Source organism: Balaenoptera acutorostrata, chromosome 1 (genome assembly GCF_949987535.1).
Source record: "Balaenoptera acutorostrata chromosome 1, mBalAcu1.1, whole genome shotgun sequence".
Lineage (NCBI taxonomy): Eukaryota > Metazoa > Chordata > Mammalia > Artiodactyla > Balaenopteridae > Balaenoptera > Balaenoptera acutorostrata.
In genome coordinates, this window is record NC_080064.1 from 183,615,460 (window position 1) to 183,631,617 (window position 16,158).

Genomic DNA, 16,158 nt, shown 5'->3' on the forward strand with positions numbered 1-16,158 from the left:
AGTAGCTTTTGTGTAAATTCATTGGGATTTCCTAGGAGACAATTATATTACTCATGAATAGAGGCAATTTTATTTCTTCCTTTCCAGTTGTTGTGACGTTTTAAAAAATTAACCTTATAGCGAAACTGTTTTTATCTTGATTTATATATTAGATTATTTACTCAGAGTTTTCCTATTTAACTAATTTTGCTGTGCCACCAATCATAATGTGGCTGTACTGCTTCTTACCAGTCATTACATATTTTCTAAATAGACAACTATGAGGGCTTTCTGGTATGAGTCATATCTATTTACTTGATCAATTAATATAATTTAGACCTGTCTTTACCATATGAATATTTTTCAAAGAAGAATCTCTTTATGAAATGTTTATTCCACTGAATATCTGTTGCCAAAAAGTTGGCAACTAGCAAAGGAATGAGTAAAATTCACTCTTAAGACTATGTCCTTGAAATATTTTATGATATTCTCCCCCAAAGTCAAATCATAATTCTCCTGTTTGGAGTAGATGATTCACATTAACTCTAGGTCTTTAGAGAACTTTTTTAACTTTAAAAATTCCCTTCAAATATGAATTCTGTGGTAGAAGATGTGATTGTTTTATGTTCAGATTCCAAAATTTAAAACTAAAATGGTTTTTAAAGGTCATAAAGCCTAGCCCCTTTATTTTATAGGTGATAAAATAGATTTCATAATCCCTCTTCAGCAAAGCTTCTTTTTAACTATTACTAAAATATAGGAAGAGAATTCAAATTTATCAGTATTGAGATGTACACCTCCACTTCTATACCCTCGTCTGACTACCATTGTCTTTCTCTTGGATGACTGTAATAGCCTTACTGGTCTCACTGCTTCTACTCTTGTCATCCTATATTCTACTTTTTTTATATATATATAATTTTTTCAGGGCTACTGATTTTTTTTTTTTTTTTTTTTGGCTGCGTTGGGTCTTCATTGCTGCACGAGGGCTTTTCTCTAGTTGCTGCGAGCGGAGACTACTCTTCGTTGCGGTGCGTGGGCTTCTCATTGCGGTGGCTTCTCTTGTTACAGAGTACAGGCTCTAGGTACATGGGCTTCAGTAGTTGTGGCACATGGACTCAGTAGGTGTGGCTCACGGGCTCTAGAGCGCAGGCTCAGTAGTTGTGGCGCACAGGCTTATTTGCTCTGTGGCATGTGGGATCTTCCTGGACCAGGGCTCAAACCCGTGTTCCCTGCATTGGCAGGCAGATTCTTAACCACTGGGCCACCAGGGAAGCCCCCTATATTCTACTTTTAACACTTTGGAATAAACCTGAGTTCATGTCACTCTCTACTCTGAACTCTCCAGTGACTTCCTCTTTCATATACAATAAAAACTGAAGTCCTTACAATGGGCTACAGGGCTTTTCACAATTTGAACCCAATTCCCCCACCCCCACCCCCACTGCCCTATCCCCAGCAGCCAGTTACTTGTCTGATCTAATCTTCCAATAGCCTCACTTCTCTTATTCTGCTCCAGGATACTGGCTTCTTGCAGTTCTTCTCATATGCCAAGCATACTACCTTAGGTCTGTGCACTCAATGACTCCTGTCTGGAATATTTTGCCCCAATTTATATATATGATTGTTCCCTTTCCACTGTCAATACCGTGTTCTCAATGAGACCTCTCTTTAACATACTATCCAAATTAAAGTCCAGCCATGCTCTCCAAGCTGCTCTTATTTTTCCCATTTTTCATAGCATTTATCTTGTTTTAATATACTACATAAATTACTCATTATATTAATCTAGTTGCCTGAATGCAAGCTCCATAAAAGCAAGTATTTTTTGGTTTGTTTGTTTGTTTGAGTTTTTTTTGTGCCTGTTTTGTTAACTGATGTATTCCTGAAACCCATGAAAGTTCCTGGCATGTAAATGGTTCCCAGTAAACATTTGTTGAGTCAATGAATGCATAAAAGAATGAATCCACCCTGATAATTTAAAGCCATGATTCTGTTTTGATTTGCATTTCTCTAATAATTAGTGATATTAAGCATCTTTTCATGTGTTTGTTGGCCATGTGCATGTCTTCTTTAGAGAAATGTCTATTTAGATCTTCTGCCCATTTTTTGATTGGGTTGTTTTTTTGATTTTGAGCTGCATGAGCTGTTTGTATATTTTGGAGATTAATTCTTTGTTATTTGCTTCATTTGTAAATATTTTCTCCCATTCTGAGGGTTCTCTTTTCATCTGTTTATGGTTACCTTTCCTGTACAAAAGCTTTAAAGTTTAATTAGGTCCCATTTGTTTATTTTTGTTATTATTCTCATTACTCTAGGAGGTAGGTCAAAAAAGATCTTGAGGTGATTTATGTCAAAGAGTGTGTGCCTATGTTTTCCTCTAAGAGTTTTATAGTGTCTGGCCTTACATTTAGGTCTTTAATCCATTTTGGGTTTATTTTTGTGTATGGTGTTAGGGAGGGTTCTAATTTCATTCTTTTACATGTAGCTGTCCAGTTTTCCCAGCACCACTTACTGAAGAGGCTGTCTTTTCTCCACTGTATATTCTTGCCTCCTTTGTCATAGATTGACAAATCAAAACTATCATGCGATATAACCTCACACCAGACAGAATGACCATCATCAAAAAATCTTCAAACAATAAATGCTGGAGAGGGTGTGGAGAAAAGGGAACCTTCATGCACTGTTGGTGGGAATGTAAATTGACACAGCCACTTTGGAGAACAGTATGGAGGTTCCTTAGAAAACTAAAAATAGAATTACCAAATGACCCAGCAATCCCATTACTGGGCATATACCCAGAGAACACCACAATTCAAAAAGACACATGCACCCCAGTGTTCATTGCAGCACTATTTACAATAGCTAGGACATGGAAGCAACCTAAATGTCCATCAACAGAAGAATGGATAAAGAAGATGTGGTACGCTATGAGACTAGATATCAATTACATGAAAAAATCTGTAAAAAATACAAATACATGGAGGCTAAACAATACATTACTTAATAACCAAGAGATCACTGAAGAAATCAAAGAGGAAGTCAAAAAATGCCTAGAAACAAATGACAATGAAAACACGATGACCCAAAATCTGTGGAATGCAGCAAAAGCAGTTCTAAGAGGGAAGTTTATAGCAATACAAGCCTACCTCAGGAAACAAAAAACATCTCAAATAAACAACCTAACCTTACACCTAAAGCAATTAGTGAAAGAAGAACAAAAAAACCCCAAAGATTGCAGAAGGAAAGAAATCATAAAGATCAGATCAGAAATAAATGAAAAAGAAATGAAGGAAACAATAGCAAAGATCAATAAAAGTAAAAGCTGGTTCTTTGAGAAGATAAAATTCATAAACCATTAGCCAGACTCATCAAGAAAAAGAGGGAGAAGACTCAAATCAATAGAATTAGAAATGAAAAAGGAGAAGTAACAAATGACACTGCAGAAATACAAAGGATCATGAGAGATTACTACAAGCAACTCTATGCCAATAAAATGGACAACCTGGAAGAAACTGACAAATTCTTAGAAAAGCACAACCTTCTGAGACTGAACCAGGAAGAAATAGAAAATATAAACAGACCAATCACAAGCACTGAAATTGAGACTGTGATTAAAAATCGTCCAACAAACAAAAGCCCAGGACCAGGTGGCTTCACAGGTGAATTCTATCAAACATTTAGAGAAGAGCTAACACCTATCCTTCTCAAACTCTTCCAAACTATAGCAGAGGGAGGAACACTCCCAAACTCATTCTACGAGACCACCATCACCCTGCTACCAAAACCAGACAAAGATGTCACAAAGAAAGAAAACTACAGACCAATATCACTGATGAACATAGATGCAAAAATCCTCAACAAAATACTAGCAAACAGAATCCAACAACACATTAAAATGATCATATACCATGATCAAGTGGTGTTTATCCCAGGACTGCAAGGATTCTTCAATATACGCAAATCAATCAATGTGATACACCATATTAAAAAATTGAAGGAGAAAAACCATATGATCATCTCAATAGATGCAGAGAAAGCTTTTGACAAAATTCAACACCCATTTATGATAAAAACCCTCCAGAACGTAGACATAGAGGGAACTTACCTCAACATAAAAAAGGCCATATATGACAAACCCACAGCCAACATCATTCTCAATGGTGAAAAAATAAGAGCATTTCCACTAAGATCAGGAACACGAGAAGGTTGCCCACTCTCACCACTATTATTCAACATAGTTTTAGAGTTTTTAGCCACAGTAATCAGATAAGAAAAAGAAATAAAAGGAATCCAAATTGGAAAAGAAGAAGTAAAGCTGTCACTGTTGGCAGATGACATGATACTATATATAGAGAATTCTAAAGATGCTACCAGAAAACTACTAGAACTAATCAATGAATTTGGTAAAGTAGCAGGATACAAAATTAATGCACAAGAATCTCTTGCATTCCTATACACTAATGATGAAAAATCAGAAAGAGAAATTAAGGAAACACTCCCATTTACCATTGCAACAAAAAGACTCAAATACCTAGGCATAAACCTCCCTAAGGAGACAAAAGACCTGTATGCAGAAAACTATAAGACACTGATGAAAGAAATTAAAGATGATACAAACAGATGGAGAGATATACCATGTTCTTGGATTGGAAGAATCAACATTGTGAAAATGACTAAACTACCCAAAGCAATCTAAAGATTCAGTGCAATCCCTATCAAACTACCAATGGCACTTTCCACAGAACTAGAACAAAAAATTTCAGTTTGTATGGAAACACAAAAGACTCCGAATAGCCAAAGCAATCTTGAGAAAGAAAAACGGAGCTGGAGGAATCAGGCTCCCTGACTTCAGACTATACTACAAAACTAGAGTAATCAAGACAGTATGGTACTGGCACAAAAACAGAAATATAGATCAGTGGAACAGGATAGAAAGCCCAGAGATAAACCCACGCACATATGGTCACCTTATTTTTGATAAAGGAGGCAAGAATATACAGTGGAGAAAAGACAGCCTCCTCAATAAGTGGTGCTGGGAAAACTGGACAGCTACATGTAAAAGAATGAAATTAGAACACTCCCTAACACCATACACAAAAATAAACTCAAAATGGATTAAAGACCTAAATGCAAGGCCAGACACTATCAAACTCTTAGAGGAAAACATAGGCAGAACACTCTATGACATAAATCACAGCAAGATCCTTTTTAACCCACCTCCTAGAGAAACGGAGATAAAAACAAAAATAAATAAATGAAGCCTAATGAAACTTTAAAGCTTTTGCACAGCAAAGGAAACCATAAACAAGATGATAAGACAACCCTCAGAATGGGAGAAAATATTTGCAAATTAAGCAACTGACAAAGGATTAATCTCCAAAATTTACAAGCGGCTCATGCAGCTCAATATCAAAAAAGCAAACAACCCAATCCAAAAATGGGCAGAAGACCTAAATAGACATTTCTCCAAAGAAGATATACAGATTGCTAACAAATACATGAAAAGATGCTCAACATCTCTAATCATTATAGAAATGCAAATCAAAACTACAGTGAGGTATCGCCTCACACCAGTCAAGTGGCCATCATCAAAATACCTACAAACAATAAATACTGGAGAGGGTGTAGAGAAAAGGGAACCCTCTTGCACTGGTGGTGGGAATGTAAACTGATACAGCCACTATGGAGAACAGTATGGAGGTTCCTTAAAAAACTAAAAGTAGGACTACCATACGACCCAGCAATTACACTACTGGGCATATACCCTGAGAACAGCATAATTCAAAAAGAGTCATATACCACAATGTTCATTGCAGCACTATCTACAATAGCCAGGACATGGAAGCAACATAAGTGTCCATCGACCAGTGAATGGATAAAGAAGATGTGGTACATATATACAATGGAATATTACTCAGCCATAAAAGGAAACAAAATTGAGTTATTTGTAGTGAGGTGGATGGACCTAGAATCTGTCATACAGAGTGAAGTAAGTCAGAAAGAGAAAAACAAATGCCGTATGCTAACACATATATATGGAATCTAAAAACCAAAAAAAAAAAAACAAAAAACAAAAAATCGTTCTGAAGAATCTAGGGGGAGGACAGGAATAAAGACACAGATGTAGAGAATGGACTTGAGGATATGGGGAGGGGGAAGGGTAAGCTGTGACAAAGTGAGAGAGTGGCATGGACTTATATATACTACCAAATGTAAAATAGATAGCTAGTGGGAAGCAGCCGCATAGCACATGGAGATCAGCTCAGTGCTTTGTGACCACCTAGAGGGGTGGGATAGGGAGGGTGGGAGGGAGACGCAAGAGGTAGGAGATATGGGGATTATATATATATGTATAGCTGATTCACCTTGTTATAAAGCAGAAACAAACATACCATTGTAAAACAATTATACTCCAGTAAAGATGTTAAAAAAAAAAAGATGTGGTACATGTATACAATGGAATATTACTCAGCCATAAAGAGGAATGAAATTGGGTCATTTGTAGAGACATGGATGGACCTAGAGACTTTCATACAGAGTGAAGTAAGTCAGAAAGAGAAAAATAAATATTGTATATTAACACATATATGTGGAATCTAGAAAAATTGTATAGATGATCATATTTGCAAAGCAGAAATAAGAGACACAGATGTAGAGAACAAATGTATGGATACCAAGGGGGTAAGGGGGGGTGGGAGGAATTGGGAGATTGGGATTGACATATATACACTATTGATACTAAGTATAAATTAGATAACTAATGAGAACCTACTGTATAGCACAGGGAACTCTACTCAGTGCTCTGTGGTGACCTAAATGGGAAGGAAATCCAAAAAAGAGGGGATATATGTATACATATGGATGATTCATTTTGCTGAACAGCAGAAACTAACAGAACATTGTAAAGCAACTATACACCAATAAAATTAATTAAAAAAAAAACAAACAACAACGTGATTCAGGCTTTGACAAAATCACAGTGTTCAACAATTTTGCCTTCAGTTATATTAGGGCTTTGAAAACCAGAAGTCATTATCCCTTATTCGTTGTGATCTGTATTTTCTGGGTACTTTGAATGAAAATATTCCCTAGAGGTTGTATATATTACGTTTTAGACTTTTTTTTATACTGCAAAGACAAATTAGATAACGTGGAATACATGTTGCCACTATTTTTTTTCGTCTTTGATAACTCATTATGTTAACAACCATAGGAAATGATGATTAAATTGGTTTCCTGGGCCTCCATAACAAAATACCACAAATTGGGTGGCTTATAACAACAGAAATTTATTGTCTCACAGTGCTAGAGGCTGTAAGTGCAAAATCAAGGTGTTACCAGGGCCATGTTGTCTCTGAAACCTCGAGGGGCGAATCCTTCTGTGTCTTTAATTGACTTCTGGTGGTGGCTGCCAGTCCTTGGTATTCCACGTTCTTTAGCTGTGTCACTCTAATTCCTGCCTTTGTTGTCACATGGCCTTCTCCCTGTGTGAATGTGTTTTTACATAGTATTTTCCTCTTCTTATAAGGACATTAGTCAGATTAGGGCCCACCCTAATGACATCACCTTGATGATATCTGCAAAGACCCTGTTTCCAAAGAAGGTCATGTTCCTAGGTACTGGGGGATAAGACTTCAGCATGTAATTTGGGAAGGGCACCGTTCAACCCATAACCATATTTTTTTTATTTGGGGGGTGTTTCTTGATGGCATAGCATGCTTCGAGTATGATGGGAAACTTCCTGTTGCTTCATTAGTCAATGCTGCCAAAAGCAGCACCAGTGTTTATCTTTATTGTGTCCCCAGGCAGCACTAAAGTGAATACTATGATTGTTTCAAATAGCCTGCTTCCTCACTTCTACTGCACTCTTCTTTTACTTAATCCGAGGCCCACTACCTTGACTCCTCTCTTTTTTCTGGTCTATTACCTCTCACCCTGTTTCACTTTCCTGTTCTCTTAAGTACTTTGGTGCATTATTTCTTCTGTATTACTGGAATCTTACCTTCCTGTTCTCCTTGTTTGATATACTGTACCTGAAAACCCTCAATGCTGGCTACTTCTAATCATTTGATATTTCTCTTGAGTTGTCAGCATGTTTGGGGAAATCACTTAGCTTTCAGACTCGTGCCATTGCAAAGTTACAGTCTCTGATTTCAGATGGCCCTCAAAATACTTCTTGAGGATCCGTGTATTTTTCCCTGGTCAACCTTCTCACTCATTCTGTATAGTGTTCATTATACATTTTTATTACAGGTATAAATAACACTATTCCTCCTCGCTTCCCTCCTTCATTTTCCCTTCATTAGTAAATAATTTTTGAACAGTTTACCCTTTGCCAGGAAACTTGGCTATGAGCTAGGGATAGAACAGCAGATAAGACCAATTATTACTTTGTGTGTCTTTCTAGGGAAGACTTTTACATTTCATAAGCATGGTAGAGAAGTAAATAGGCATTTGTAGAACAGAATCAGAAGTGCAGAGTGCTACAGGAACATATAGGATCCTGCTGGGCCACAGAAAGTTTCCCATGGGAAATATTTCAAAGCTGAGAAATTAAGGGCTGGGATAGAGCGGGAACATTGGAAGTAGAGGCAAAATCATGTGCAAAACCTTAGGGCTGAGAGACCTTGGTCCTTGTGGAGTACTACAGGTAGTCTGTAGACCTGCACCATATGGCGTATGAAGGACGCTGGGGGAGAAGGGCTGGGTGTGAGTGGGGTAGGTGAAGGTGAAGAAATAAATAGGGGACAGATCCAACTTCCTTCATTCCAGGCAGACATTACCTTTTCCTCAGAAAGAAAATTCATACCATGAGGAGTGATTTTCCTGTGTGTCTTCCCTACTCTTCAAACAAAACCACAGTGACTTAAATGTATTCACACCTGTTCTTCCTGTCTTTCCTCTATGTCCAAGAAAGGTGTATCCTTCATTATATCATTTCCTACCTTGTTTAGCTTCAGCTCTTTTGATCCAGGGCAATTTACCAAATTTCCTGTATGGCCAATTTGTCAAATGAACTGTGCATAATGTTTTCTTTATTCTTTTCACTAATTATAAATTTTAAAGCAATTTGTGTTGGAAATCTAAAGATTTCTATGACATTTTAATAGAGTGGGGTTTTTTGGTTTGTTTATTGTTGTTATTTCTTCATAACACTGCTTTAAGTAATAATTAGTTTGCACTTGCCTCAATTGCCTATTTCTAGACAAAGGGTAGAGGAACTTTCCTAACAGGAAAGTCAGAGCATGAGGCTGCATCGAGCATTGTTTTCTTTGGGCTTTGGGTTGTGGGGTGTGTGGAAAACTGAGGCAGAGAAGTGGAGAGGGGGCCTACAGATATACTTTTTCTTAGAATGTATCAATTGGAAATCTTTAGATGCATGAAGAAATATTCATATATGAAATATTGTTATTTTCTTAACTACAGCCTTTAATATAATTATAAGAAGAAAGATAAAATACACACTCACACAAACTCACACATAGACACTTACTCTTTTTATACCCCTGAGTCCCATACACACTCACACAAACTCACACATAGACACTTACTCTTTTTATACCCCTGAGTCCCATCTTTCTTTGCTCATTCATCTCCTGCTGCTTCTGAGATCAGCGTCTCAGACTATTTGGTGTGCTAATTCTACTCTACGTCTTTTATTCATCTGCCATAACCTCACTCTGCCCCAGGTTCCTCCGAAGCACCACCAAAAAACTGCAGCAAAGATAGATCAAACATTCCTTAAAACTCTATTATTAAGATAAAATTAAAAAATAGAATTGTTAAAAAAAACACATTTACGGAAATAGTCATTTGGTGATTGGCCATTGCATCAAGTTTAATTTAAAAAACACAGTTACTGAACTAGCATTATACTTTAGATCATATCATTTTTGTGTCCCCATGATTTAAACTCTAGGTAGAATTTTACCATTTTCATTGTTTTTCTCATTATTAAAAACAAAAAATACCTTAGCTTTCTTACATTTTTCTGTTCCTACTCTCCCTGGGCTTATCTGTTAGTACATCCTAAATAAATATTTGGTGAATTAATAAAATAATGTGTGGTTTAAAGTTGATATATACCCACATCTTGAAAAGTCACCTAATTCAAAGCAGATTGGGCTCTGAACCTGACTTGTCTTAGAAAAATTCTCATGAGGTGATGGAATTTTGAGACTGGGCTAGGATGCCACTGATACATGTGAATAACTCAGAACTCATGAATAGGAGGTTTTCAATTTATCCTCACTTACTGGAGATTTTCTAGATGAGGCATTCATCTTAGTTTGGAGAAGACCCAAGCTGATGCCCTGGAGCTTGGGGATAGAACAGGTGGGATGGAAAAGTGGGGAGTCTTGTTCTTGGTAATGTGAATGCTCTGAAAATCAGGATGCGAAACAGATGACACTCACATTTAGGGCTGATGAGATGATAGATTTATAGGTTTATAAACTACAGAGAAATTTGATTTGGGGAAGGTATTCTGGATAGAGATCATAAGTTGGGTCAGTAAATAGGCTGGCTAAAATATTAACTCTGACTTAAGTCCTATAATGTATATAGAGATAACTATGATTATTATTGTTATTCACTTGTAATTAGCAAAATATATAAGGGTCTGTAAGAGTTTGAAAGGATTGTGATATAAACATAAAAGTTTTCTAACCTATAGACCAATTACTAGTAAGGAGATTGAAACAGTAAAAAAAAAAAAAAAAAAAGGTCAACAAACAAGCCCAGGACCAGATGACTTCACTGGTGAATTCTACAAAGCATTCAAAGAAGATTTAATACCTAGTCTTCTCAAACTCTTCTTTGATGAACATGGAGGCAAAAATCCTGAACAAAATATTAGCAAACTGAATCCAACAAGACATTAAAAGGATCATACACCATGATCAAGTGGGATTTATTCTAAGGATGTAAGGATGGTTCAATATGCACAAATCAATTGAGGTGATAAATCACATCAGCAAAATGAAGGATAAAAGTCATATGATCATCTCAATAGATATAGAAAAAGCATTTGACAAAATTCAACATTAATTTATGACAAAAACTCTCAGCAAAGTGGGTATACAGGGAGTATATCTCAGCATAATAAAGGCCATGTATGACAAACCCACAGCTAACAATGGTGAAAAATATGAAGGCTTTTCCTGCAAGATCAGGAATAAGACAAGGATGCCCTCTCACCACTTCTATTCAACATTGTATTGGAATTCCTATCCACAGCAATTAGCAAGAAATAAGAAACAAAAGGAATCCAAATCAGAAAGAAAGAAGGAAAACTGTTCCTATTTGCAAATGACATGATATAGAAAACCCTAAAGACTCCCCCCAAAACCTGTTAGAACTAATAAGTAAGGTAAGTTGCAAGATATAAAATCAATATACAAAAATCTGTTGCATTTCTATGCACAAATAATGAACCATGAGAAAGAGAGATTAAGAAAACAATCGCATTTACAGTTGCATTGAAAAAAGGAATAGGGACTTCCTTGGTGGTGCAGTGGATAAGAATCCACCTGCCAATGCAGGGGACATGGGTTCGATCCCTTGTCCAGGAAGATCCCACATGGTGCGGAGCAGCTGGGCCCGTGCGCCACAACTACTGAGCCCGTGTACCACAACTACTGAAGCCCACACACCTGGAGCCCGTGCTCTGCAACAAGAGAAGCCACTGCAATGAAAAGCCTATGCACCACAATGAAGAGTAGCCCCCACTCACCACAATTAGAGAAAGCCTGTGCACAGCAATGAAGACCCAGTGCAGCCATAAATAAATAAATATTTTTTTTAAAAAAGGAATAAATTTAACCAAGGAGGTGAAAGACCTGTACACTGAAAACTATAGGACACTGATGAATGAAATTGAAGACACAAATAAATGGAAAGATATTTCTTATTCATAGATTGGAAGAACTGATAATCCTAAAATGTCCATATTATCCAAAACAATCTATAAGTTCAATGCAATTCCTTTCAAAACTCCAAGGGCATATTTCACAGAACTAGGCCAAATAATTCTAAAAGTTGTAGGAAACCACAGAGATCCTGAATTGCCAAAATAATCTTGAGAAAGAAGAACAAAGCTGGAAGTACCATTCTCCCTGATTTCAAACTCTACTACAAAGCTATATTAATCAAAACTGTATGGTGTTGGCACAAAAACAAATACACAGATCAATGGGACAGAACTGAGAGCACAAGAGTAAACCCACATGTATGTGGACAATTAATCTCCAACAAAGGAGAAAGAACATACAAGAGAAAGGATAGTCTCTTTCCAGTTGGGAGAATTGAACATGTAAAATGATGAAACTAGATGACTATCTTATGCCATACACAAAATTAACTCAAAATGGATTAAAGACACCATAATATTCCTAGAAAAAACATAGGCAGTAACCTCGCTGACATCCGATTTAGCAATGTTTTTGTGGATCTGACTCCAAAGTCAAGGGAAGCAAAAGCAAAAATAAGCAAATGGGGCTACATCAAATTAAAAAGCTTATGCACAGTGAAGGAAACCATCATCAAAACGAAAATGCAGCCTACTGAAGGGGAGGAGATATTTGCAAATGATATATCTGATAAGGGGTTAATATACAAAATATATAAAGAACTCATACAACAACAAAAGAATGAACAACCCAATTAAAAAGTAGGTAGTGGATATGAATAGACATTTTCCCAAAGACATACAGATGGCCAACAGGCACATGAAATGATGTTCAACATCACTAATTATTAGGGAAATGCAAAACAAAACCGTAATGAGATATCACCTCATACATGTTAGAATGGCTATTATCAAAAGGATAGGAAATAAACACTGTGGAGAGGAGGAGGAGAAAAGGGAACCTTTTTCTGGGTTGGTGAGATTGTAACTTGGTGCAACCACTATGGAAATCAGTATGAAGATTCCTCAAAAAATTAAGACTAGAATTACCATATGACCCAGCTATTCCACTTCTAAGTATTATTTGAAGATAATGAAAACACTAATTTGAAAAGATGTGTGTGCCCCTATGTTCTCTGTAACATTATTTACAATAACCAAGATATGGAAACGACCTATGTACCTGATTCCATCAATTGATGAATGGATAAAGAAGATGTGGGGTGTGTGTGTGACATTCTTTTTATTAGTCTATATATTCAAGAGATGCCTCTCTCTCTCTCTCTCTCTCTCTCTCTCTCTCTCTCTCTCTCTCTATATATATATATATATATATATATATATATACACACACACACATACACATACATATATATATATAATGGAATACTACTCAGCCATAAAAAAGAATGAAATCCATCCTTATGGCAACAAGGATGAGCCTTGAAGGTATTATGCTAAGTGAAATAAGTCAGAAGGAGAAAGACAAATGCTGTATAATTTCACTCATATGTGGAATCTAAAAAAACCAAAACAAATGCACAAATAAAAACAAACAAACCCATCAATACAGAGAACAGTTTAGTGGTTACCAGAGGGGAAGGTGGTTAGGAGTGGGTGAAACTGATGAAGTGTGTCAACTCAAATGGTGATGGATGGTAACTAGACTTGTGGTTGTGACCACTTTGTACTGTATACAGATGGTGAATTATAATGCTGTATACCTGAAACTAATATAATAAAAAAGTTTCATGGCTTTAAAAGAATTTCACTTGGACATTTGTCAGCCATTGCTTGGTAAACTGAGACAGATGGTGAATTATAATGATATATATATATACAGATGGTGAATTATAATGCTGTATACCTGAAACTAATATAATAAAAAAGTTTCATAGCTTTAAAAGAATTTCACTTGAACATTTGTCAGCCATTGCTTGGTAAACTGAGACTTCTCATATTATATACATATATGTATTTTGCAGGTTTAGAGCAATTTGTTGGAAGAATGCAAGATTTTCGATTATACCAGGTGGCACTTACAAACAGGTAAGCAGATCGTAAAACTTTATACCTGAAGTGTAAGGATAAATGATGAATTCATTTAAGTAAGTGTGTCATGAAGATTACAGCATTTTCCATCTTTACAGTATTTGGGAAACATCATCTAATTAATGTTTACAGTGTTTGCCGTGGCTTAGTCTATGGTTGTTATTCACTAGTGCTACTCTATTGGATAACTCCTCATAATATAAAATTGATCAAATTCTGTACAAAGGATTTCTTCTAAGAAAACTAGACTTTTGAACAAGTTGTATTATAGAATTTTGGATACATTTGTTTAAATGTTCTGTATGAAGTTGTTTCTGATACTTAAGAAACTGCTATACTTCACTCTGTATGATAATCTCTAGGTCCATCCACATCTCTACAAATGACCTTTTTATGGCTGAGTAATATTCCATTGTATATATATACCACATCTTTATCCATTCGTCTGCTGATGGGCATTTAGGTTGCTTCCATGACCTGGCTATTGTAAATAGTGCTGCAGTGAACATTGGGGTGCATGTGTCTTTTTGAATTATGGTCTTCTCTGGGTATATGCCCAGTAGTGGGATGGCTGGGTCATATGGTAATTCTATTTTTAGTTTTTTAGGGAACCTCCATACTGTTCTCCATAGTGGCTGTATCAATTTACATTCCTACCAGCAGTGCAAGAGTATTCCCTTTTCTCCACACCCTCTCCAGCATTTGTTGTTTGTAGATTTTCTGATGAGGCCCTTTCTAACTGGTGTGAGGTGATACCTCATTGTAGTTTTGATTTGCATTTCTCTATTAATTAGTGATGTTGAGCAGCTTTTCATGTGCCTCTTGGCCGTCTGTATGTCTTCTTTGGAGAAATGTCTATTTAGGTCTTCTGCCCATTTTTTGATTGGGTTGTTTGTTTCTTTTAATATTGAGCTGCATGGGCTGTTTATATATTTTGGAGATTAATCCTTTGTCCATTGATTCATTTGCAAATATTTTCTTCCATTCTGCAGGTTGTCTTTTCATCTTGTTTATAGTTTCCTTTGCTGTGCAAAAGCTTTTAAGTTTCATACAGAGTGAAGTATGTCAGAAAGAGAAAAACAAATATCATATATTAACGCATATATGTGGAATCTAGAAAAATGGTACAGATGAACCAGTTTGCAAGGCAGAAATAGAGACACAGATGTAGAGAACAAACATATGGACACCAAGGGGGGAAAGCGGAGTGGAAGGGTGGTGGTGGTGGGATGAACTGGGATTGACATATATACACTAATATGTATAAAATAGATAACTAATAAGAACCTGCTGTATAAAAATAAATAAATAAATAAAATAAAATTCAAATTAAAAGAAGAAACTTCTATATCTGCCTTTTAAAATTGCTTTGCTGAATTTGTAAATGCTAGAGAATGTAGCACAAAGGAAATGATTAATTATTTTGATATATGGAAAAATCTCAAGAGACTGGGCTATTTGACTTGGAGACAAGAAGAGTGAGTAATTTGAAGTATTATTATATATTTCTATTTCCAGTGAACAAATAATTATGTAGACTTGGACTATATTTAATGAAGTATTTCCTCATCTTGAGAATAGGTGGGAAATCTTTCTTAGGCATTTTTCAAGACATGTAAGCGTCCATTCTGTTCAGAAAGTTCAAGTGAAATTCTGCCTGAGACATCCTCTGAAGTTTGTTTCCCAAGTTATGATTTGATGATATAATAGTAAATTTTTGTATGGATGAGTTGCTCTTATTCAATTCAAAAAGAAGAATGTTTATTCCTATTTCTTTAAGGGAAATGTAGATTAGTATGGTGAATTTCCAAGTGCCAGGACTAGCTCTTGTAAAGTTGAAAAGCATTGCTCCTGTGGTGCTGCAGTGGTCAGTGGTATGTCCATTAGCAATATACACATTTTTTTATTAGTCTATATAATCCAGAGATGCCTAAATATAGGATGCTATACCACTGAAACACAGTCTTGGGGAGATTTACTGCCACTAGCCTCACCATGTTTTAAATCACCTTTGTCTAAAGTTCTGATGAGCAGCATTGCAAATAAAGATTTCCCTGAGATAAAGGTCTCACTGGATGGTCACTTTTGGCCCCATGCAACATGTGATATCAATTGAAAACTATGAATGAGATTTAAAGAAGAAGGTGTGCCTTTATGCGATTTAGTGAATGAAAAATCTTCTTACCTCCTCCATTGCCTTCAGTGGGGTTGGAGAG

General features: G+C 36.2%; 1 protein-coding gene across 1 annotated transcript in view; it reads left to right on the top strand.

Annotated features, from left to right (window-relative positions):
* The window catches only part of USH2A (usherin), an 800,956-nt gene that overhangs the window by 74,296 nt on the left and 710,502 nt on the right, over positions 1-16,158 (top strand). Inside the window, exon 4 of the mRNA XM_057531465.1 lies at positions 13,876-13,939. Within this exon, the coding sequence (XP_057387448.1) occupies positions 13,876-13,939 (64 nt within the window). The remainder of the gene's footprint in view (positions 1-13,875; positions 13,940-16,158) is intronic.